Source organism: Pleurodeles waltl, chromosome 2_2 (assembly GCF_031143425.1).
Source record: "Pleurodeles waltl isolate 20211129_DDA chromosome 2_2, aPleWal1.hap1.20221129, whole genome shotgun sequence".
In the NCBI taxonomy this organism is placed as follows: Eukaryota; Metazoa; Chordata; class Amphibia; order Caudata; family Salamandridae; genus Pleurodeles; species Pleurodeles waltl.
In genome coordinates, this window is record NC_090439.1 from 223,844,665 (window position 1) to 223,871,550 (window position 26,886).

General features: G+C 46.7%; 1 protein-coding gene across 1 annotated transcript in view; it reads right to left on the bottom strand.

Annotated features, from left to right (window-relative positions):
* Window positions 1–26,886, bottom strand: part of MARCHF6 (membrane associated ring-CH-type finger 6) — a 1,058,737-nt gene that overhangs the window by 102,064 nt on the left and 929,787 nt on the right. The window contains exon 24 of the mRNA XM_069219690.1: window positions 21,542–21,674. Coding sequence (XP_069075791.1) covers window positions 21,542–21,674 — 133 coding nt within the window. The remainder of the gene's footprint in view (window positions 1–21,541; window positions 21,675–26,886) is intronic.

Here is a 26,886-nt window from a genome sequence, read left to right on the forward strand (position 1 = left end):
GGACTGCCACTGCAGCCTGAGTAAAAAAATGTCCATGTTATTTCACAGCGATTTTACACTGCACTTAAGTAACTTATAAGTCCCCTATATGTCTAACCCTCACTTAGTGAATGTCAGGTGCAAAGTTACTTAGTGTGAGGGCACCCTGGCACTAGCCAAGGTACCCCCACATTGTTCAGGGCAAATTCCTCGGACTCTGTGAGTGCGGGGACACCATTACACACGTGAACTACATATAGGTCAATACCTATATGTAGCTTCACAATGGTAACTCCAAAGATAGCCATGTAACATGTCTAGGATCATGGAATTGTCACCCCAATACCATTCTAGTATTGGGGGGACAGTCCCATGCAACCTCGGGGTTCCAGCATGGACCCCGGGTACGGCCAAACTAGCTCTCTGGGGTTTTCTCTGCAGCTACCGCTGCTGCCAACCCTCAGACAGGTTTCTGCCCCCCTGGAGCCTGGGCAGCCCAGTCCCCGGAAGGCAGAAAAAAGGATTTCCTCTGAGAGAGGGTGTTACACCCTCTCCCTTTGGAAATAGGTGTTAAGGGTCTGAGAGGAGTAGCCTCTCTTAGCCTCTGGAAATGCTCTGAAGGGCACAGATGGTGCCCTCCTTGCATAAACCAGTCTACACAGGTTCAGGGATCCCCCAGCCCCTGCTCTGGCGAGAAACTGGACAAAGGAAAGGGGAGTAACCACTCCCCTCTCCATCACCACCTCAGGGGTGGTGCCCAGAGCTCCTCCAGTGTGTCCCAGACCTCTGCCATCTTGACTGCAGAGGTGTGAGGGCACAATGGAGACCTCTGAGTGGCCAGTGCCAGCAGGTGATGTCAGGGACCCTTCCTGATAGGCTCTTACCTGGTTAGGTAGCCAATCCTTGTCTGAGGGCTATTTAGGGTCTCTACTGTGGGTTTCTCTTCAGATAACGAATTCAAGAGCTCACCAGAGTTCCTCTGCACTTCCCTCTTCGACGTCTGCCAAGGATCGTCCGCTGACTGCTCCAGGACGCCTGCAAAACCGCAACAAAGTAGCAAGAAGACTACCAGCAACATTGTAGCGCCTAATCCTGCCAGCTTTCTCGACTGTTTCCTGGTGGTGCATGCTCTGAGGGCTGTCTGCCTTCACCCTGCACTGGAAGCCAAGAAGAAATCTGTGGGTCGACGTAATCTTCCACCTGCTAACACAGGCACCAAATTTCTGCATCACCGGTCCTCTGGGTCCTCTCTCTTCTTGACGAGTGTGGTCCCCGGAACACAGGAGCTGGATCCAAGTGACCCTGACAGTCCAGTGGTCCTGCTGTCCCGATTTGGTGAAGGTAAATCCTTGCCTCCCCACGCCAGACAGTAATCCTGTGTACTGCGTTATCTGCAGCTGCTAGGGCTTCTGTGCACTTCTGCAAGACTTCCTTCGTGCACGGCACAGCCCAGGTCCCCAGCACTCCATCCTGCATTGTCCAACTCGCTGAGTTGACCTCCGACTTTGTGGGACCCTCTTTTGTTGTGCTGAGACGACCGCTGTGCTCAGACTTTCTGAATGCCTGTTCAGGTACTTCTGTGGGTGCTGCCTGCTTCTGCATGGGCTCTGTGTGTTGCTGAGTGCCCCCTCTGTCTCCTCCTCCAAGGGGCGACATCCTGGTCCTTCCTGGGCCCTAGCAACACCCAAAACCTTCAACCGCGACTCTTGCAGCTAGCAAGGCTTGTTTGTGGGCTTTCTGCGTGGAAACAACTCTGCATCCTCCAGCACGCTGTGGGACATCTTCTGACAAAGGAGAAGTTCCTGGCACCTTCTGTTGTTGCAGAATCTTCGGCTTCTTCCACCCGGAGGCAGCCCTTTTGCACCCTCATCCGGGGTTTAGTGGACTCCTACCCCCCCTGGACACTTGCGTGACTCTTGGACTTGGTGTCTTTCTGGGGTAGTAGGGTCAGTTTACTCCTACTTTTCAGGGTCTTGGGGTGGGGTATCTTGGACACCCTTAGTGTTTTCTTACACTCCCAGCGACCCTCTAACCACTACACTAGGCCTGGGGTCCATTTGTGGTTCTCATTCCACTTTTGGAGTATATGGTTTGTGTTGCCCCTAGGCCTATTGTCTCCTATTGCATTCTATTGTGTTCTACAGTATTTGCACTACTTTTCTAAGTGTTTACTTACCGGATTTTGGTTTGTGTGTATATTTTGTGTATTTTACTACCTCCTAAGGGAGTATATCCTCGGAGATATTTTTGGCATATTGTCACTAAAATAAAATACCTTTATTTTTAGTAACTCTGAGTGTTTTCTTATGATATAGTGCTATAGGATATAAGTGGTATAGTAGGAGCTTTGCATGTCTCCTAATTCAGCTTAAGCTGCTCTGCTATAGCTACCTCTATCAGCGTAAGCTGCTATAACACTACTAATCTACTAATAAGGGATAAGTGGGCCTGGCACAAGGTGTAAGTACCACAAGGTACCCACTATAAGCCAGACCAGCCTCCTACACCAAACATCCCTGAGTTCAGAGAGGACATCATGTTAAAGAGAAATTCGTAGTGACCAGTGTCCAGCACATGCATTTAAAATGGCTTCCCTGCTCACTTACTATATCTAAGAAACTAGGGAGACATAGCAGGGGGATATCTGCTCATGCATATATGCCCTCACATGAGTCATGATGCACCCTGCCTTAGGGGGGACTTACACCTGGCACATGCAGTGAGAGGGGACCAGGCCCAAGGGGGTGTCCGACAGGTTGTGCTTTCAATTTTGCCTGCACTGACACATGCAGTTTGCAATGGCAGAACTGAGTGGGTTTAGTGAGGGGTCCCTGGAAGTGGCACAACTGGTGCTGCAGCCCTCAGGGACCTTCCTTAGTAACCTAGGCCCTAGGTAAAAGGTGTGCCCTTTACTAGGGACTTACAGAGTGTGCTAAAGAGTATGCCAATTACAACGGTGCAGTTTTGGGAAATAGCTCTGGCACTTTCAGTTGAAAACACATCAGATACCAGGCAAAAGGTTGCGGCTAACCATGCCAAATAGGGTGCTTTCTTACACTAGTGTCAAGCACATGTATTTAAAATGGCTTCCCTGGTCACTTACTATGTCTGAGAATTGACAAAGACATAGTGGGGCATATCTGTCTGTGCAGATATGCCCTCACATGTAAAATAATGCGCCCTGCCTTCTGATACCTGAATCTGTATCTGAATACCGGCGTATTTGAAGGCCAAAGGTTTGTGACGCCTCCGCAATGTGGTGACGTACAAGTTACTTAACTTCGGTAACAATATATCTGGTAGAGCCATATTCTAGTTGCAAATTCCTTACCTTAGAATGTCCCCCAGGCGGCAGACTGGATCCGGAGATGTTTCTTCAAGAAGTACTCCTGCACGCTGTCAGGAGTCGTTGGTTGACCTCACCAGCATTGTGGTTGCGGTGATGACATTGTATATAGTTGCCACCCCAGCATGCTGACGTCATTTTCTTTTCAGCACTTTCCACGCCAGTAGCGTGGAGCCATGAAGAATGCCGAGAATGGTTCGTCAAAACTAGGGCCCTTAAAGGGAAGTTCCTGTCCCTAGAAATCAGTTTGCAGTGCGGGGAGGACAGGAGGGTCGGTAATTAATCTGCAACTAGAATATGTCTCTACCAGATATATTGTTACCCAAGTTAAATAACTTGTACATCTGATAGAGACTTCTAGTTGCCGATTCCTTACCTTAGAACAGATACCAGAGCAATACCATCCCTGGTGGTGGGCTAAGAACTAAGATCACACCAAAAAGCCCTACAGGACCAAACGGCCAAAGAAACCGCCTCTGTGGACCTGACTGTCCAGGCAGAAATGCTTGATGAATGTACGCAAAAGTGCCCACATTGCAGCCTGGCAGATATCCAGGCCTTGAACTCCGCGTGCTAACGCTGTGGTAGCACAGATGCTCTGGTAGAATGAGCGTGCAAACCCTCACGGGGTTCCTTTTTCGCCAAAGGGTAGCACATTTCGATACAGAGGACTACCCATTGAGAGATGGTCCTCTTCTGCACCACCCTTCCTTCCTTTAAACCCACATAACCCACAAAGAGTCTATCGTCCGCCCGGAAATCTCTGGTACAATTTACATAGAATGTCAATGCTCTTTTTGGAACCAGGAGGTGGAGTCTCTCCTCCTCAAGAGAAAGATGCGGGAGTACGTTAAAAATAGGCAAGGTGATTGATTGGCCTACATGAAGCGCGTTTGAGAGGAGGCTGCACCGAGGGCAGGAGCCCTTTAAATTTGACTGCGCTCCCGCCGTCGCGGGAAGCGCGTTTGAGAGGAGGCTGCACCGAGGGCAGGAGCCCTTTAAATTTGGTTCGCGCTCCCGCCTCGCGGGACGCGCGCGGGCGGCGCCCGGGCCAAGGGCGGGCCCGTCATTGCCAGGAAGAGGCAGGGCAGGGCCACCCCCCGATATTTTTCCTAAAAACCTTCTGGACTTCTGGACTAGGCATTTTTACAACCGTATGGCTCCCTGAAGGTACTGTGCTGGTGATCTGTTTTCCCTCCTTTTTTTCCTAACTGCCTCTCCCATCTGTCGCGCTGCGCTCTGAGGGGGCAGGAGTCCTCCAAACTTTGTCATTTCGATCAGACTGGACGTGAGGCCTATCTCACGAAGGAAGCTTCCGCCAAGGACACTGGCCCCCCCCTGACATTTTCTACCGGCCACTACTGATATTAGCCTCCTCCAGGACCACTACTAAGAACCACTCGAACTCGAACTTGCAGCCGGGCTTTCTCTTTTTTTGGTGAGGCTGAGCTGGGCATTTCTTACTGTTTTTCTACTTGTTATCTGTTTCTAGGAACCATATAAACCCTGTTTACAATTAGCTAAGAGTGCCTCCCATAGTGAACCCCTTATTCACAATGGGGAAGAGAAAGCAAAACCAAATAGGGAATGATACGAACACCATAACCCAGAGAAGAACTAATACAATTACTAACTACCTTACAGATGCCATGGGTAAAATAAATGAAGAAATCATTAATGCTGAAGCACGTTTAGTGGCAACAAAAAATGTTTTACATGTGGCCATCGCCAAAGTGAGCTCTGAGGCTGCAGGCCTAACTTCTGAGTTAAAAGCCCCAGAAATGAAAACTATTGGATCAGACTCTAGGTTATCTTTAGGTCCCCTATTTCCCACAGTTATAATAGAGGAAAATGACTCACCAAATAGTACAGACGACCAAATTCCTTCACCACCCAAGAAAAAAAGAAATAGCCAAATTATCAAATCCAAACCCATGGTAGTACATCCACAGCTTCCCAAGAGTAACAAAAAAACTACACAAATGCATGCGGGACAGGTAATAGCGCTACCATTAGAGAACGATGGTTCCCTCCAAAAACGCATGGAAACTCTTTTTAAAAAACTGCATGGTAAATTAGACAATATAGAGACAAAAATATTGTCAGAATTTAAGGAGATAAAAGAACGCATAACTAAGATAGAAGCAAGTGTTAACTTAATGACCAAACCAGAAACTCTATCCCCTAGCAGTGACCTTATATTAAATGAGAATCATGAGGCTGCTGACCTAAGGGATAGAGTAATGATAGGGGCTGTAGACCACAACAAAAGGAGCATGAAATGTCGGCATCCCACACAGGAAGAAATCCCCCAGTATGAAGCACCTATGACCTATCGAACTGAGCCCATGGATAGAAACAAGAGACGCGAGTCTTTGATTAGGAATAGACCCACGAAAAATGTGTTACAACTACCACCAGATGCAACCCCATATACAATTCTCTTGAAAAATGTTCCCAAACTTGGCCCATATATTGTCGAGACCTGGCAGGATATACGTAATAAGGTAATTCACTGGATGTCAAGAAACATATGTAATCCAGATACATTATTCCGAGAGATCTTATATGCAAGGAGAGTCGACTGGGTGGGAAACTTGGAGGAGGAAGAGGGGGATTGTATTGTGGTCAATTTTCGTAACCCCCGTTTTGTGGGTCAACTACTAGTGGACCTGGATATGAGACATCGGAACAGTAAACACTTGAGGAGGGAAATTATGGCTGTCCCCCTAGGATACTTTTACAGAATGAGGTCCACCACAGGCATAATAGACAAAGGGGTGACAGAAAATACATCTAGTACTTTGAATAGGCATAATAAACAGGAGTATCCTAACCGTTTCGCCCCCCTGAGTAATATGGAAGATCTAGATTGACTGCAGGAGAACCCGAGTAGGAAAACAATTCCGATGCATAACGAAACATGACTCATCGCTACAGTGGCCATATCCAAATTTTTAAATGGTAATGGCAACACTGAGCCAGATGGGGGACCTCCAGTAGGAGACCTAATTACACTCATGTCATGGAACATAGCTGGAGTAAAAACAAAAATAGCAGAGAAGGAATGGCAGACTATAATAAGTTCATCACATATAATCTGCCTACAAGAGACTTGGCATACGGGATCCTTCTATATGGAAGGTTACGCCATATTCTCCACACCAGCCTCGGCTTCAGCCAGGGGAAGGGCAAAAGGAGGTCTAGCAATCCTTATTTCAACATTGATACCCTACTTATTGGTGAAATCCTCCCTCGACTCCCTCTACTATCAGTTTCTATACTTCCGGATAGATGGGATCTCAGGATTTGTATTAATAAACTATTATAACAACAAATTTGACGGCACTAACAGAGAAGTGGCATCGATTCTTCAAGATGACCTACAGGCATTTGTAAATGATATAACTTCAAGCTACATAATAATATGGGCTGGAGATTTTAATATCGGGGTATGCAAGAATACCATAGGGGAGTCATGTGGATTCACCGACGAGGGGGGACGAACTCAATTGCACTTCCCACACAATAATTATGGAACTGCATTGAATGAAATACTATTTAGACATGATTTAGAGCTGATGGAACAAGATGGGCATAAAGGAGAGAAGCTCCCATCGTTTGTAGGAAGAGGGCACTTCTCGACAATCGACCACATATTAATATCAAAGAGCCATTTGGATACAGTTGTTTCATTGAAGATTGGGCCCACCATATATAGCGACCACTACCCCCTGATACTGACTATGAGACTAGCAAAACCCTTTTATATAGGTGAAAGACTAGCAATGGACATAGGAATAAGAAGTGGAAAAGGATTTGCGATCAAATGGACTGAGATAAATGAATCAGATGTGATGAACAAAGTGGTGACACAACACCGCCAAGAAATCATCATATGTACAGAATATAATCAAAACTCACAAATGATCCTAGGGTCCTTCAATCAACTTAGAATTGCCATTGCAGGAAGTTTATTGAGATTTTCGGGGGGGAAAAAAAGAGTGGTAAAGTGGGGTGGTTCGATAACCATTGCTCATTAGCCAGCAAGGTAAAAACAACAAGTGATGGACGGAATGCTGAACATTGTCAAACACTCACCCCCAGTCACAGATCTGGGTTTAATCCAGCGTTCTTTTGCTCACCATGCCACCCTAGTTTGGACCCAGCCATATGCAAATCAGTCTTGACCCTGTTCCCCATGGGAACAGTCCAGCCCGAACTGCCAAGCCAGGTCCTCACTGGACCGGAAACAAGCATCCTAGGACCGGTTTCGGGGTTTCACCCCTCATCAGCCAGGCTAGCTTGAATCCAGTGGCATGGGAAGCACGGGACCCACGTCTGGGCATACCCTTCCCACTTAGGGCAACAAAGCAAAAACAACAAGTGATGGACGGAATGCTGAACATTGTCAAATACTCACCCCCAGTCACAGATCTGGGTTTAATCCATCGTTCTTTTGCTCACCATGCCACCCTAGTTTGGACCCAGCCATATGCAAATCAGTCTTGACCCTGTTCCCCATGGGAACAGTCCAGCCCGAACTGCCAAGCCAGGTCCTCACTGGACCGGAAACAAGCATCCGGTTTCGGGGTTTCACCCCTCATCAGCCAGGCTAGCTTGAATCCAGTGGCATGGGAAGCACGGGACCCACGTCTGGGCATACCCTTCACACTTAGGGCGACAAAGCAAAAACAACAAGTGATGGACGGAATGCTGAACATTGTCAAACACTCACCCCCAGTCACAGATCTGGGTTTAATCCATCGTTCTTTTGCTCACCATGTCACCCTAGTTTGGACCCAGCCATTTGCAAATCAGTCTTGACCCTGTTCCCCATGGGAACAGTCCAGCCCGAACTGCCAAGCCAGGTCCTCACTGGACCGGAAACAAGCATCCTAGGACCGGTTTCGGGGTTTCACCCCTCATCAGCCAGGCTAGCTTGAATCCAGTGGCATGGGAAGCACGGGACCCACGTCTGGGCATACCCTTCCCACTTAGGGCGACAAAGCAAAAACAACAAGTGATGGACGGAATGCTGAACATTGTCAAACACTCACACCCAGTCACAGATCTGGGTTTAATCCATCATTCTTTTGCTCACCATGCCACCCTAGTTTGGACCCAGCCATATGCAAATCAGTCTTGACCCTGTTCCCCATGGGAACAGTCCAGCCCGAACTGCCAAGCCGGGTCCTCACTGGACCGGAAACAAGCATCATAGGACCGGTTTCGGGGTTTCACCCCTCATCAGCCAGGCTAGCTTGAATCCAGTGGCATGGGAAGCACAGGACCCACGTCTGGGCATACCCTTCCCACTTAGGGCGACAAATCAAAAACAACAAGTGATGGACGGAATGCTGAACATTGTCAAACACTCACCCCCAGTCACAGATCTGGGTTTAATCCATCGTTCTTTTGCTCACCATGCCACCCTAGTTTGGACCCAGCCATATGCAAATCAGTCTTGACCCTGTTCCCCATGGGAACAGTCCAGCCCGAACTGCCAAGCCAGGTCCTCACTGGACCGGAAACAAGCATCCTAGGACCGGTTTCGGGGTTTCACCCCTCATCAGCCAGGCTAGCTTGAATCCAGTGGCATGGGAAGCACGGGACCCACGTCTGGGCATACCCTTCCCACTTAGGGCGACAAAGCAAAAACAACAAGTGATGGACGGAATGCTGAACATTGTCAAACACTCACCCCCAGTCACAGATCTGGGTTTAATCCATCGTTCTTTTGCTCACCATGCCACCCTAGTTTGGACCCAGCCATATGCAAATCAGTCTTGACCCTGTTCCCCATGGGAACAGTCCAGCCCGAACTGCCAAGCCAGGTCCTCACTGGACCGGAAACAAGCATCCTAGGACCGGTTTCGGGGTTTCACCCCTCATCAGCCAGGCTAGCTTGAATCCAGTGGCATGGGAAGCACAGGACCCACGTCTGGGCATACCATTCCCACTTAGGGCGACAAAGCAAAAACAACAAGTGATGGACGGAATGCTGAACATTGTCAAACACTCACCCCCAGTCACAGATCTGGGTTTAATCCATCGTTCTTTTGCTCACCATGCCACCCTAGTTTGGACCCAGCCATATGCAAATCAGTCTTGACCCTGTTCCCCATGGGAACAGTCCAGCCCGAACTGCCAAGCCAGGTCCTCACTGGACCGGAAACAAGCATCCTAGGACCGGTTTCGGGGTTTCACCCCTCATCAGCCAGGCTAGCTTGAATCCAGTGGCATGGGAAGCACAGGACCCACGTCTGGGCATACCATTCCCACTTAGGGCGACAAAGCAAAAACAACAAGTGATGGACGGAATGCTGAACATTGTCAAACACTCACCCCCAGTCACAGATCTGGGTTTAATCCATCGTTCTTTTGCTCACCATGCCACCCTAGTTTGGACCCAGCCATATGCAAATCAGTCTTGACCCTGTTCCCCATGGGAACAGTCCAGCCCGAACTGCCAAGCCAGGTCCTCACTGGACCGGAAACAAGCATCCTAGGACCGGTTTCGGGGTTTCACCACTCATCAGCCAGGCTAGCTTGAATCCAGTGGCTTGAATCTTGTATTAAAACAAGCCCTGCAGGCTCGACCGAGAAACAGAGAAAAAGTAATTATTAAACGTTCTAATTACAAACTCGCATTAGAAACCAGGAAGGCACATTTGAGAGCTAGGGCATGGGCAAATCTTGAACAAGCAACAACACTAAGAGATAATACCCTATTTTGGAAAACAATCAATCAACCTTTCCTAAAAGATAGTGATGCACCCGAAATAACAGTACATGTCCCTTCATTGGAATGGCTTTCTCACTTTGGATCAATTTTTAACCCAGAGAATTTAACTATTTTCCCGCCAAACAATGGGATAATTGAGATCAACCCACCCTTCTTGAAACCAGTCAGTCTAGAGGAAGTGAAATTTGCCATGGGAAGATGTCCGAAAGGGAAGGCACCAGGCCCTGACGGGGTGCCAGTAGATGCCTATTTGACACATGTTGATTTATGGAGCCCCATCTTGACCCAAGTCTTTTTGTGTGTGACAAAGGGATATATTCTAACATCATGGAGTGAAAGTATAATTGTCCCTATTTTCAAAAAGGGGCACAGAGGCGACCCCAAATGTTATCGACCAATCTTACTTTTGGATACCTCTGTTAAACTGCTGGGAAGAGTACTTGTAGAAAGATTAGAAACCTGGGCAACAAACAACCATATACTTACAGAGGCTCAATTGGGGTTTAGGCCTGAGGTAGGCACCCTGGAACAATGTATAAATCTTAATTTAATAATAAGCAAGTATACAATAGCAAAGAAGGGTCATGTATTTCTCTGTTTTGCAGATCTTAGTAGTGCCTTCGATCTAGTGAATCATGCAAAGTTGTGGAAAGTCTTAATAGATATGGGCGCGCCCCTTGATATAATAAGCTTCTTGGCACAACTATATAATAATCTATCAGCACGGGTGAGATATGGAAAAAAATGGAGAATGTACACCAGGTTTCAGGATAGGGAGAGGAATACGCCAAGGCTGTGTCTTGGCGCCGCTCTTATTCTCTCTTTATATAAATGGTGTAGATGCCCACTTAAAAAACCTAAAAATTGATTGCCCCAAAATAGGAAATTGCTCTATCCCAATTCTTTTATACGCAGACGATGCAGTCTTATTGTCACGAACCGCAAACGGGCTACAGCAACTAATGGAGGGCTTTACGGAATTTATGGAGGAAAGGGATATGATGTTGAATATGAGTAAAACAGTGGTCATGACATGTGGAAAGGGAAAGGCTAAGAAGAAAACTTATTTTATTAAGAGCCACGAATGTGAAGAGGTGAATGGATTTACATATTTGGGTATACAATTTTCTAATACGGGACACTAGAAACAACACTTAGAAATTACCAAAATGAAGTATATTAGGACTACGGAGGCAATCTTTAGATTCTCCAATAAAATTGGTAATAAACCCCTAAGGGAAATGCTGCAGATTTACAAAAGTAAATCAATTAGCAGCATTACATACGGCTCTGCCCTTTGGGGCTTGATACCCGAGATCCATTCATTACAAGTGCTAGAGAATAAATTCTTCAACAGACTACTTGCAGTCCCAAACTCCACTTCCACATACATGGTACACAAGGAATTGGGTAGTCCCTACGTGGAGGATTCAATACATATAAATGCGTTGATGGCCTGGCATGGTATTTGGTCAAAGGAAGGGACGCACCTTACCCGAAAGATTATTAAAGACTGCCTTACATTAGAACACCGGGACAGAATTCCATTGTTCATGCACATAAAAGATCTACTGAGAGGTATAATTCTAACACCCAACTTAGATAACCCAGGCATAGTTCTCCAATTTAGTAAGAAAGAACTGAAAAATCTATTAATGGCTTGGAGGGCTAGTGAAAGAGGAAATAGAGAACGCAAGAAATCAACGGTAGCTCCCTACATGATCGAAAACAATGAGGTTATACCAAATTACTTACTGACAGTTGTGAACACTCAGCATAGATTTTATTTGACCCGATTACGTTTTAGAATGTTACAATTTTTAGTAGCCTTCCCAAAAATGAGAATTTGGAGTAAAAGCCTACCGAAGTGCCCCTGTGTGGGACGATTTGCACAATCTACAATGCACTTTATTTTATCTTGTAAATTTTATCATGATATTAGGAAACAATTTTTAAAAACACTATTTATTATTAATAAGTTATTTTGTTGCAGAGAAGCTTTTAACTATTTATTTAAACTGGATACGAATGAGAAATGCGAAGCAGTGATAAAATTCATCTTATATGCAATTGAGCAGAGGAAAAAGCTGTCTTATTTAGAAAAATCTCCGATATGAGAATGAGTAATCGCATTGTCACAACAAAGACTTTTATTCTTTTTATCAGTATGTATTTGGAAAAACTTTTATTTCTTTATTTTAAAGAGACTGTTCTTTTTCTCCTTCTTTTATGGAGTAAAATCCGAATAAAGATTGTTTTGAATTGAATTGAATTGGCCTACATGAAAAGGTGTCACCACTTTCGGAAGGAAATAAGCCATGGTATGAAGCACCACTTGTCAGGATATACTGCTAGGAATGGTGGCTTCGAAGAGAGAGCTTTGAGCTTACTTAATCTAAGAGCAGAGGTGATGGCAATCAAGAAGGCAGTTTTAAGGAAGAGCCGTAGAGGACAGTTGTGGAGGAGCTTGAGAGGCGCACACTAGAGGTATGTGAGGACCAAGTTCAAATCCCACTGGGGCATTATGAACGTGATAAGTGGAAACATATGTTTGAGTCCTTTGAGAAAACTCCCAAAAATTATAAATTTGAACAGAGAAGATTGGTGTGGCAGAGATGGCAGACAAATAGCCTTTGAGTGTGCCCGGAGCAGGGCCCTGCTGGGCAGGAGAGAGAATAAAGAGGAGAACTTCAGAGAGGTGCAGAGAGGGGATCAACAGACACCATGCCACAAATTTCTTCCAATGACAGGCGTATACCGTTTTGGTGGAAGGACGCTTGGCTGCCAAGTTAACATCACATACTTCGGGAGGAAGGTCGAAAGCAGTCAACGGCCGCTGCTCAATCTCCACCCAAGAGGACAGAGACCGAACAGGTTTTGGGGAATGACCGTCCCCTGCTGCTGCAACAGACGATCCTCCCAAGGGGCAGCCTGATCAGAGGATTGACGGCCATGCTCAAGAGCTCGGAATACCAGACTCTTCCTGCCCAGTTCAGAGCCACCAGGTTTCCTTGGGCCCGGTCGTGCCTGACCTTCAGAACTCTGGGCAGAAGTATTACTGGCGGGAAGGAGTACAGAAGGCCTAAGCTCCACTCATGATGAAAAGCATCGCTGAGCAAGTGCCACCTTGGAAACTCAATGTGCAAATCAGCTGAGATTGCGTATCTCTGCAGAGGCATATAGATCTAAACAAGGCTGTCCCCACAGCTGAAAATGATCTTGTGCTTCCTCCAGATGGAGACGCCATTTGTGATCAACTATGCACAGACGGCTGAGTTAATCTGCTCTGTAGTTCAGAGAGCCCGCCAGGTGTTCAACCACCAGTGAAATGCCCTGGCGTTCCAGCCATCTCTACAGGAGAAGAGCCTCTTGACAAAGGGTCCACAACCCCACTCCGCCCTGCTTGTTGCAGTACCACATGGCGGTGGTGTTGTCGGTGAACAAGAGGGAAGAAATGCTTTCAATGCAAGTCAGATCGCCCGGAGCTCCAAAAGGTTGATGTTGAGCCCGGACTCCGCCAGAGACCAGAGGCCTCTGATCTCCACCTCTCCCATGCGGCCGCCCCATCCCAGGAGTGACACATCTGCCACTACTGTGAGATCTGGTTGGGAGAGGGATCTGCTGTTGATCCAATCTTGATTGGACAACCACCACTGCAGGTCTGTCGCAGTTCCCTCCAAGATCTGGACCATGTCGGAGAGATTCCCCTGATGCTGCGCCCACTGGAACTTCAGGTCCTACTGCAGAGCACGCATATGCCATGAGGCCCAGTAGCCTCAGAGTCATTCTCACCAAAATCCAGAATAGAGGCTGAAACATTGGGAACATAGCCTGAATATTCTGGACTCGATTTTTGAGAGGATAAGGCCAAAACGGCACTGTGTCTAGAACATCCCTGATGAAAGGGAACGTCTGAGAGGGAGTCAGGCACGTTTATAGTGAACCACAGCGCATGCAGGAGGTCGGCCATAGTCTGGAGGTGGGAGACAACAGCCTGGGGCGAGCCTGTCTTTAATAGCCAGTCGTCCAGATGGGAGGGGGGGGGGGGGACTGAAACCCCAGATCTGTGCAGATGAGCTGCAACCACCTCGATCACCTTGGTGAACAACCAAGGAGTGCTGGTAAGGCCAAAGGGAAGAATGGTGAATAGAAAGTGTTTGTGGCCACTGTGAACCGCAAGTAACATCTCTGAGCAGGAACAATGGGAATATGGAAATAAAAGTCCTGCAAATGCTACCCTACCATCCAGTCTCCTGGGTCCAGGGCAGACAGAACCTGAGCCAGAGTGAGCATTCTGAACTTCCCTTTTTTTGAGGAAGAGATTGAGGAAGCAAAGGACTAAGACCGATTTGAGGCCTTTGTCCTTTTTAGGTACCAGACAGTAGCGGAAATAGCAACAACTTAGTTCTGCCATGGGAACCCTTGCTATGGCTCGCTTCGCCAAGGCAGCCGTAACTTCCTGTCGGAGAAGAGATAAGTGATCCTCTATCATCCGATAGTAGGATGGTGGAATGGATGGAGGAGTAGCATTGAAGGGGAGGATGTAGCCCCTCTGGACTACCTGTCTAACATGGTGGATTGCCAGCGGAGCAAGTGGTGGGAGATACTGCCTCCGACTGGCTCTAGGTGGAGAGTCCGACTAGGAAGGCTCAGAGGCTGCTGAATGGGGGATTTTGCACTGTCCAGACCACTGGCTCACTGGTTCACGAGGTAGATGGATCCCCCACCCTCGACTGGGCGGCACGCCTGGCACGGTGGCTGGCCGGGAATGGACGTGGTTGGAGGCCCCTTCCGTAGCCACATAAGGGGAAAAGGGCAGACTGAGAGGGATGAGGGGCAGCCCCAAGGCTTAAGGAACGTGGCCGTAACTCGAGAATCCTCAATCACTTGAGCGCCAAGGGAGAGTACAACCCAGGCCTCCTCCGGGACCTGTGGCAGCACTTGTGCAACCGTATCCCACAGTGTATGGGAATACCAGCCCAAAAGGCATGCAGTGTTCAGGGACCACAATGCTAGACTGGTGTCAGAAAAAATATTCTTCCCAAGTGTATCCAGCCTTTTGGAATTCCTATCTGGGGGGTGGGGAAGGAGAGAGCATCCTAGGAAGTGGAGGATTGGATAACCCAGCTCTCAGGGGTGGGCTGCTGTGTGAGAAACATTGGGTCCTCTGGAGCGGAGCGATGGCAGCAGCCCCTGTGCTAGATTTTCAGCAGGTACCCAGTAGGACATCCATGAGGGCTTCATTAAAGGGAAGCATCGGTTCTGAGGGGGAAGCTCAAGGTTAAAGCACCTCTTTCAGAAGGTCAGTTGTGACAGCCACCGAAGGCAACTCAAGGCCACAGCTGATCTTCTCACCAACATGGAATAGGAATCTCCCTCCTCCGTAGCCACGGTAAGTGGTAAAGCATGGATCTGGAGAAGTATCCAGTCCGCTGGCTTCACCCAAGTCTATACACCTGTCCAAAGGGTCTTGGAGATGGTATCATTAAGGGTCCAGCAATCCCTCCCATTCCTCACTGTAACTTAGCCCAATAACATGGGCTCAGGATCTGACATAGGAGGCAAGGATCCTGCCAGCGTCGTCTGTGCCATACAAAGCCAATCAAGCTCCATGATGGAGTCGGAAATAAGAATGGGGATGACGCTGCCAGCGGGTGTAGGAGGCTGGCCTGGGTTGTAATGGGTACCTTGGGTACTTACAACTTATACCAGGTCCAGTTATCCCTTATTAGTGAAGTAGTAGTGTTCTGGCAGCTCAGGCTGAACTAGGAGACATGCAAAGCTCATACAATACCACTTATAGTTACACAGTACTTATACACAAGTAAAGACAATACTCAGTGTTACCAAAAATAAGGGTATTTATTTGGGTTAAACAGTACCAAAAATATCTTAGAGACAATACTCCTTCTGGAGGTAAATATTATACATAATATATACACTAGACACCAAAATTAGACAAGTAAATAGTCATAGAACAGTGTAAACAATAGGAAATGTTATAGAATGCAATGGGAGAAAATAGGTCTAGGGGCAACACAAACCATATACTTAGAAAGTGGAATGCGAATCATGACGTAGTGTGTGCAGAATCGCTGGGAGAGTAAGAATACAGTAGAGGTAAGTAAATTACCCCACCCCATAGCACAGAAAAGCAGGAGTAAAGTACTGCAAGTTTTCTTAGGACACACTACACCTTGCGATATGGATTATTGCATTAACCAACCAAGTCTGCAAACAACAACTGCTAGATTCCTGGACCTGAAGACCTGCAAAAGAAGGGAACCAAGTCCAGAAGTCAAAACCCTTGCCAACTCAGAAGAGGGTGCAAAAGAAGAGTCCCCAGTTATTCGAAGACTGCAGGAATGCACCCTAGGGAGATGCCAGCGAGTTCCTGCGTGATGCAAAAGATGTCCCACGACGTGATTTCGTGTTGAAGTCGTCAACAAGCCTTGGTTACGACAAATATGAGTTTTGCATCAAAATGGCCCTGGCTGAACCCAGGGGGGACCTGGGGGCCTCAACTCTGTGTAAGGAGGAAGAGGGGGCTCTCAGCACTTTAGAGAGCCCTCTGTATGCCAGACAGCACCCACGGGAGTCCCGGTCTCGGGGACAAAGGAGGTGCAAAACACGGTTGGTGCAGCACAACAAAGGAAGGTCCCACGCCACCGGAGAACAACTCAGCGAGTTGAGCGTCGCAGGATGGAGTGCTGGTGACCTGGGAGAAGCTGTGCAGGAATTTAGCAAATAGTGCACAGAGGCCTCAGGAGGAGAAGACGACGCAGTACACAGGGGTACTGTCGCTCTCAAGGAAGGCAAGGTCTTACTTCCTCCAAATTGCGTCAGCAGGACCTCAGGACAGTCCATGTCGATGGGGTCCACCCTCAGTGTCCTTAGGAGCACACGCGCGCTGTGAGAGGAGTCCAAGGGTACCGGTCGTCATCTTAGAAGGTGCCTGCGTGAGCAGGGGAGTGACTCAGTCACCCCACAGGAAACTTCTTCGGTCCTTCTGGTGTAGGATGAAGACAGGGAGCCCCAGAGCATGCACACTGTGGAAACTGTTGCAGTTGCTGGCTGGAGCTGAAGTTGCAGAAGAAAAGTATCCCTTGTGGATACTTTGTTGCTGTTACAGCGGTTCCTGGAGCAGGCTGCGGTTGATCCGAGGTCAGAGGATGTAGTAGTTGCAGAGGATTCCGGAAGGAAACATGCAACCGGAATCTGTAGAGAACCCACAGGAGAGACCCCAAATAGCCCTGAGAAGGGAATTGGCTACCTTATCAGGTATGGACCTATCAGGAGGGGTCTATGACGTCACCTGCTGGCACTGGCCACTCAAAGCCCTCCAGAGTGCCCCCACACCTTGCAAAGCACGATGGCAGAGGTCTGGGACACACTGGAGGAGCTCTGTGCACCACCCCTAGGGTGGTGATGGACAGGGGAGTGGTCGCTCCCCTTTCCTTTGTCCAGTTTCGCGCCAGAGCAGGGGACAAGGGGTCCCTGAACCGCTGTAGTCTGGCTTATGCAAGGAAGGCACCATCTGTGCCCTTCAAAGCATTTCCAGAGGCTGAGGGAGGCTATCTCTCCCCAGCCTGTAACACCTATTTCCCAAGGGAGAGGGTGTAACACCCTGCTCTCAGAGGAAATGCTTTGTTCTGCCTTCCTGGGACTGAGCTGCTCAGACCCCAGGAGGGCAGAACCCTGTCTGTGAGGGGGCAGCAGCTGTAGCTGCAGTGCAAGCCTCAGAGAGCTGGTTTGGCAGTACTGCGGGTCCATGGTGGAGCCCCCACGATGCATGGAATTGGATCCCCAATACCAGATTTGGAATGGGGAACAATTCCAAGATCTTAGACATATTACATGGCCATATTCGGAGTTACCACTGTGAAGCTACATATAGGTATTGACCTATATGTAGTACATGCATGTGATGGCGTCCCTGCACTCACAAAGTCCGGGGAAATGGCCCTGAACTATGTGGGGGCAGCTTTACTAGTGCAAGGGTGCCCTCACACTTAGTAACATTGCACCTAGCCTTCATTAAATGAAGGTTAGACATATAGGTGACTTATAAGTTACTTAAGTGCAGTGAAAATGGCTGTGAAATAACGTGTGCGTTATTTCACGCAGGCTGCAGTGGCAGACCTGTGCAAGGGTTTGTCTGAGCTCCATATAGGTGGCAAAAGAAATGCTGCAGCCCATATGGATCTCCTGGAACACCAGTGCCCTGGGTACCTAGGTACAATATACTAGAGAATTATAAGGGGTGTCCAGTGTGCCAATTGAAATTGGTAAATGAAGTCACTAGCCTACAGTGACAAATTTAAAAGCAGAGAGAGCATAAGCACTGAGGTTCTGATTAGCAGGGGCTCAGTGACACAGTCAAGCACTATACAGACACACACATTAGGCCATAAACTATGAGCACTGGGGTCCTGACCAGCAGGATCCCAGTGAGACAGGCAAAAACATACTTACATACAGGTAAAAATGGGGGTAACATGCCAAGGAAGATGGTACTTTCCTACAGTGGGTGCCGCTGAAAGCGTTGAGACCGGATTCTGGGAAAGTTGAAGTGGCCGGTCAAGATCCAACACTGGATCCATGGGTGCCTCTTGCTTCATAGGACGAAGCTGCCGGCGTATCGAACTGCAAAAAATGAGGTGCATGGCCTCATAGAACTCATTCAATTAGGCAGGGGTGGGGAATATGGGCTTGCATCTGCACTAGTTGAAGTGCCCTAGGGCAGTGCAATAAAAGGCAGGAGCATTTGAGGCTCACTGACAAGTGTTCCAGTTCCTGCACAGGGAGATGTGAAGCACCTCCACCCAGAGCAGGCTTTGTTCCTGACCCCAGAAAGCACAAAGGTGCTCACCCCATGGAGACAAAAACGTGTTTGTTAGTGGCAGGCTGTCACAGACTGGTCAGCCGTACAACAGAGGACTGGGTGAAAAACAGGGGGCATATATAAGATGCCCTCTGTGTGCAGTTTTCAATAAATCCAACACTGGGATCAGTGTGGTTTTATTGAGCTGAGAAGTTTGATATCAGACTTCCCAGTCTTCATTCAAGCAATCATGGAGCTGTGGGGTTCGAATGACAAACTCCCAGCCCAAGTACTCAGTATGGCCACACTGCACTTACAATGTCTAAGAATGGTCTTAGACACTGTAATGGCATATTGCTCAAGCAGCTATGCCCTCACCTGTGGTACAGTGCACTCTGCCTTAGAGCTGTAAGGTCTGCTACAGGGGTGACTTACCTATGCCACAGGCAGAGGTTTGTGGGCATGGCACCCAGTGAGGGGTGCCATGTCGACTTTACCTTTTTCTTCCCACCAACACACACAATCTGCAAAGGCAGTGGGCATGTGCTTGGTCAGGGGTCCCTTAGGGTGGCATAATTCATGCTGCAGCTCTTAGGGACCCTTCCTGGCCACGCAGCCCTTGGTACCACTGGTACCTTTTACACAGGACTTAGCTGTGTTCCAGGGGTGCGCCAACTGTGGAAGCAATTGTACAGTTTAGGGAAAGATCACAGGTGCTGGAGCCTGGTTAGCAGGACCCCAGCACACACTCGGTCAAGTTAGCATCAGACTATCAGGCAAAAATATGAGGGGGTAACCATGCCAAATGGGGTACTTTCCTACAATCTGCAACTAGAAGTATCTATCAGATTTCTGTAGAACTTCTATACATTTCTGTAAATCAAATTTCTGTAAAGAGACTAGACTGATTTCCATTTCTTGCAGTGCAGCTGAATATCTAAAGTCTCAGCCCCTTTTGTTACTAGCGAAGAGATAACTTGTGATTCTGAGGCACCAGAAATTGTTTGAGGGGATATATCAAGAACATTCGCGTACTACAGGCTCAAGGCAATTTCCATGAAGAAGGCACATTCTGTGTTTAACTGGTATCATCCTGGTATCCTTCATCAAAAATCACAGCATGAGAATAGGAGACAAACAGGTTCTGAAAAGACTCCAGTTTTTACCTTCCAAGGCAACCCATTTTCCAGCTGCTAAAAAGGCAAACAATTGGGTGCTGCGAAGCTTGCAACTGCTCAGCCCTAGTAACAAAAAACAAAAAAAAAAACACAAAAAAACCCCTTTGATTTCAGCTACATCTTCAGCATCAGAGTAATTTCCACAAGGGAAGAGTATTGAATTCTTGCTGGGATATGCTACTTCCTTTTGATCCAGTAATTCATCGCCAAGCCACATCTCCTATATGCAGCCAAGAAAAGCTTCATATCCCACTTCAGGATAACTTTAGAATGTACAGCGGAGTTAAGCTCACAAGCAGCTACATCATGTGCTTTGCCCAAGCGACAAAAAAAACCAAAATAGGAATCTATTACAGACTTCTGCTGGCAACATTAAGCAGAGGGCTTGATGCCTGAAGATTTGGAAGAAGACCATTTCCTAAGACCCATGATGAAAAGGGTCCAAAATGACAGCTCTGGTTTCCATGTCTGAGAGGTGCAAAAATGTAACTGTGTCCACCAGCACTTACAATGCTCAAGATAGGACTCATGAAGTCACCAGCCACGGGTGTTGATCATCAAAGGGAGAGGCTGTGTTGCGCCAACTGGCACAGCTGAATGATACTGCTTTAAAAATTCTGGATCCGAGGGGGCTTGAGGATGGTTCACATAATGAATTTGAGGGAAGTATCTATTACAATGTATTTAGTAATGCAATTTCACACTGTAAAAGTTCAAGATTCATTAATGTGCATCAATTTATTTCAAACAACCTCAAAATTACACTTGCTTCTGACTAGGAAAGAGGTTTAACTTTTAGTCAAACTCCAAGTATAAGGTGAATTAAGACTCTACTCGACACTACAACAAAATAAAATTGTCAATTAAGTTATTACTTGAACCACTTATTGTAATGGTTCCCAATCTTTTCACTACTGTGGACCCCCACTTTATCATTATTGGACCCGGGGACCCCCACTGAATCATTATTGGAATCTGGAGACCCCCCACTGAGTCATTACTGAAAGCTGGGGACCTAATCTGTTAACAGTATTTAATTTTCCGAGCAGTCGTAGACCCCCTGAGGAGGTTTTGCAAGACCCCCAAGGGTCCCCAGACCACAGGTTGGGAACCACTGACTTATCATAGCAGGAAGGTGCAATTTAAACAAGTAAAGTCAAACAAGTAAAAATAAACTATGAAACATTGCCCACAGAAACTTCCAAATATGCTTTGAACTGTGGAGCACAAGATTTGTGGGCGTTCTTCTAAATCTACTCAAGCTGGCATAGCATGGTGAACACTCTGGATCTTCAGAATTTTTTTCCTTTTATCTTAGCTCAGTGATCAGTTTGCGATTTCCACTATGTTGTCTGGAATAAATTCTAACATGGTGGTTTAGGATAAAAATGTCCCAACAGCAATAGTATTTTCTCAACATTAATAAACACACATTCTTCCAAAACAAGGCAATACTGCATACATACCTAGTAAGGGCACAATTCCTGCTGCAATAAGATACGGTACACAAAGGGCAAGTAACAGCACAGAGATGACTGGTGCTGCCAGTTTGCGAATTATAAAATGTAAGTCAATGTTACGGATTCCATTTGCATAAACCTACAAGGTAACCATACAATAATTAACATTTTTAAGATGTAAGAGGAACACAAAACCACAGAAATAAAGGACTCATCATTGTACAGTGATCTAATACGTATGCGAGCAAACAAATGTACTAAAAATATAGGCAGGCATTTTATATAGCACAGAGCTACCTCCAAAGCAGATGACTGCTCTAAAAGAACAAGTTACTTACCATCAGTAATGCTCTTTCTGGTAGAGACTATCTGACCGCAGACTTCTCACCTTTTGAATATTCCTGCAGGTGTAAGACTGGATCCAGTAAATCTTCAGCAGTACCCCCGAGTGCTGGCAGATGAAGCTGATGGCTCAGTGGGGATGTCGGTCTGCACCAGACGTGAAAAGCGCTGGCCTATACAGGCTCCAACCAGTTGCTTTCTGGCCCACACTCGCCCTCAGACACAGAGCCATATTCAGATCGATCATAACAAGCATGCAGATCTCTAAAAGTTGAAATCTTATTAAACAAAAGAGCCTAGTTCACAGAACAGGGAGATGGAAGGGTCAGTGAGGAATATGTGTAGGAAGCTGGCCTGGTGTGTGGTGAGCACCTGTGCTGTTGTCACCTTATACCAGGTCCAGGTTTTCCCTATTAGTGAAGTGTAGGCAGTGTCTAGGAAGCCAGGGCTCTCTAGAGGTAGCTGGGGATAAGCAACCAAGACTTATCTAGGAGACATGCAAAGCTTATGCAATACCACTATAGTCACAGAGCACTATCACACCCGAAAGAACCACACAGTATTACAAAAATAAAGGTACTTGATTAGGGTAAAACAAATACTAGAATAGTAATAGGAGGTCCCCCCAACTGGAGGTAATTAAACACACTATTATATACACATTAGCATTAAGATTAGCATTAAGTACAGATCATAAAAAGAAGGCAGCCCCTCAACCAAGGAAGTGGAATCAGTAGAAGGGAGCTGGAAGAACTCGGAAACCCAACAGGTGTACCAGAGTGACCCCCAGGGACCAGGAGAGCAGAGGTACATACCTGGTTTTCCTCAAACCCAACAGGAGGAGCTAGGAAAAGGATTGTGCAGACCCAACCAAAACAGGAAGAACCCAGAGGTGGATACTAGCAAAAGAGGACCTGCAACAGAAGGGGACCAAGTCCAGTTTGTGATGGAGTGCCGGGTGGTGGCAAGAGCCACTGCCCACCCTTCTGTGGATGCAGGACCAGGTCGACGGTAAACAAAGAAGACCAGCTGTGCAGCACAGGAGCTAAAGAGGAGTCCCTGAAGTGATGCAGATGGTGCCCCACGTCGGCTGTCGGGTTGCAGTGGTTCAAATTGTGCAGAAGACCACCAACAAGCCTTCAAATGCATTGAGAATATCCTTACTGTCTTTAATAAATGAAGCCAAGTTACATACAAATATTTGTAAGTAAGAGTCAACATATTCTGATAGTCTCTCGGTGGGAGAAGCGATACCTGATATGATAGGCCTACCTGCTTGTACCACTATTATGAGAAGTAATGACATGGATACATATGCTCCTATATCAACTGAAGATACAGAAGGTTAAGATTTGGGGGATGGGTCAATGTGCTTTAACACACGGATAATTAATTCCATAACTTTTTGTAATTACGTTTTTTGCTTCTACTATTATTATGATAAGTAATGACATGAATACATATGCTCCTACATCAACTGAAGTGACGGAATGTCAAGGTTAGGGTGATGTTTCAATGTGTTATAAGTAATCTGTATACCAACCTGTCACAAGACAATCTCTGTTAGACACCCCAACCTTCTATGAATGTGTGAACCAACCGAATCAGGTGGTGCTGCTCTCTTTTTTCTAGCGAACATTGTCTACTTATGGACGACGTATTAGCTCACATTAAGATGGCCGCCACACTTTGCACATTGTCCGTCTTCCATTCCGACCCTTCACTATAGGACTATCCTCCACCTACCAACGGGGGAATATATACAGCCTGTACTAAAATGGCCGTCACACTTTAGCATCAGTCCGTTGTCTATGTTGACTCATGGGTCCCTGCTTACGGGACAAGACGAGCAGCGCTACTGGCGCTTATAACTCAGGATGCCGATGGTGGCGGTTTCTTCAAAACTGCGCTGCCTGCTGCGGACTGATGCTGCGGGAGAAGACTGTGCCGCGTAACAGGCGCCTATAATCCAGGACGCCGATTGTGGCAGTAGATTTAAAGCAGTGTCGCCTGCTGCGGACTGGTTTTTCCTGTTCGGCATGGCACCCCTAATATGATAAGGGCCATTGAAAGTATCTAGTAGACATAATGGCTGCAACCTTTCTCGTTAACTCGGGTAAAGCACTTTCCTTACTATTGTCTATTTTCCATATGCGGCGGACTCTGTGCTAACACCACTGATCAGTCCGAGCTGTTATCCGTATGATTGAAACCACTAGCAGAAAAGAACTGATATTTGTCTTCGTATGAGGTCATTGATTGTGTAACACTTCCTCTTTTTCAAAAATATAGATAGAATTTTTTTTAACAATGTGTTATACAACATGGTAAACTTTGGTGTCCCATTTGATTTTCCATGTCACTAGAGGCTTTTGTTAGTAGTGATTTTAATATGACTACGGATGTCCTTACGTTAGGACGGAACGTACTAAATGAGTGCAACATACTTATCCAAGAACTAAGGCTTGAACCTGAGATTTAGCCCTGGAATTATTTTGGACGTACAGGCATTAGCCCCTTGTGATTCTTTTTGAATTTGTCAAATATGGGTCTTCTTTCTTTACCAGATTTATTATGATTACGGACGTGAGGACATATAAAATTACAAGCCAGCTAGAAATGGACTAGGTACATTTACTTTTGATACTCACGGCTTGCCACACTACTACGCATGTGTTATGATTACTCTCCACACCTAGTATTTTTGCCCAACAGGTGATCACACTGGGTATCTCTTTAAACCTATATACACTTTCGACATTTCTGGTATTCTGGATTCATTAGCACATTCCCTTATCAGTTTCTTTCGTCACATTGTTTGGGAGCTATTTTGTCCACGTATTGTCATGTGACTATTTATATCTATGTCCTTGTATACATGTAGACACTTTTATTCTTAATCATGTTTTTCGTTTCAAACATTATGGCTAACGGTGTAAGTGTTGTTTGTTCCTTCATGTTTATTATATGTTATGTTACAGCCCTGAAGAAGTTCTATGTCAAAGGACGAAACGCGTTGGCTGTTGTCACCACTAACGTTATGTATTGTCAAGAATAAATAGAAGAATAAGAAAATAAAAGAAGAATTACCATATCCCCATGACAAGAGGACTGGACTCTTTGAACTGATATTGTTGATGAGTGGTGCACCACCATCATGTTTCTTATCATTGTTTTTTCTTAACCTTTTTTTTCACAAAAAGGTTAGCACCGTCACAGCAGGTGCATTGGTGAAGTTGCACACAAAGGGCATCTGAACGTCCCATTGAGAATACAGCCGGAAACATATAGGGATTGGTGCATGGTCTATCAGCCTGCTGTGCTCTGCCTCTTTTTAGTTTCGGTGTACAACAAATGCTTAACACTACCCTTTGATAAGGCTACTGCTCAACCACATTACCACAAAATAGAGCATTAGTATTATCTAATTTTGCCGCCACTATCAACCTCTAAGGGGAACCCTTGGACTCTGTGCACACTCTCTCACTTTGAGATAGTATATACAGAGCCAACTTCCTACAGGTACTGTCCTTCAAGGAAAGGCAAGGGCTTACCGTCTCCCAAGTTGGACAGCTGGTAGGGAGGACCAAGGGGACCACTCTCGACCAACACCTGTGATGGGTGTTACCTCCCTCTCCCACAGCAAATCCTTTGTTTCGCCTTCTTTTCATCTGAGCTGGTCAAGCAGCAGGAGGGCAGAAACCTGTCTGAGAGGTTGCAGCAGCACAGCGGCCCGGAAAACACCAGAAGAATGATAGGATCAATGCTCTGAGTCCTTTAAGGAGCCCCCATAGTGCATGGAATCATACAACCAATACTGGCAAGAGTATTGGGGTATGATTCTAACATGTTTGATACCAAACATACCCAGGTTCGGAGTTACCACTATGTAGCTGGACACAGATGGTGACTTGTGTCAAGTACATGGGTAAAATGGCTTACTCTCGCTTACGAAGTCCAGTGTAATGGAACTGGAGTTCATAGGGGCACCTCTGCTCATGCAGGGGTGCCCTCACACACAGGTACCTACACCCTGCCCTCTGGGCTAGGAGGGTCTTCCATAGGGGTGACTTATAAACATCTGGTGAAGTCACCTGTAGTTAAAAGGTGCATGCACCTTTTCACGCAGCCTGCAATGGCAGGCCCACAGACACATTTTGCAAGGGCTTCCATGGGTGGCACAATACATGCTGCAGCCCATGGGAAAACCCTCATGCCCCACAACACATGCTGCTGCCCATGGGAAAACCCTCATGCCCTAATGCCTTGGGTACCTAAGTACCATATACTAGGGACATATATAGCGGCACCAGTATGCCAATTGTGGGGTGCGCAAAGTCCTAAGCAACCAAATTTAGAGGGAGAGAGCACAATCACTGGGGTCCTGGATAGCAGGATCCCAGTGAAAACAGTCAAAGCATACTTGTAGCAGACAAAAAGTGGGAGTAACCATGCCAGAAAGAGGGTACTTAACTACAATATGCAGTTAGCTACAGTCTCTACCAGAAAGTGCGTTACCATACATAAGTAATAGAAACTTCTAACCACAGATTGCTCATCTTTCTAAAACATATCAAGGAAGTATGTTCCAGTAGGTGGTCCTGTGAGCCAGCTCAATCCTTAAAGTCCTGTAGGACTGACAAGAGAGCAGTGCTTTGTGAACGTATGAAGTGACTCTTGGGCAGTAGCTGATGACTGACCATAAGGCGCACCGTATGTGCCAACGAAGTGTTAGCAGCTTGGGTTTGATAGAATGAGCAAGCAGACCATCAGGAGAAGCCAGCTTTTAGGGCTCATTCGCAGAGTGGGGAGAATAGGTAGGTTGGTAAGGAATCTTCAGCTAGATATAGGGCCTTATTACGACCTTGACAGAGGGGGGTTCCCCCATCACAAATGTGGCATATATCCCGCCTGCTGTATTACAATCTCATAATATTCCATGGAGACATTTGTGATGGAAGAAACTCCTCCATCAAGGTCATAATAAGCCCCATAGTCTCTACCAGATA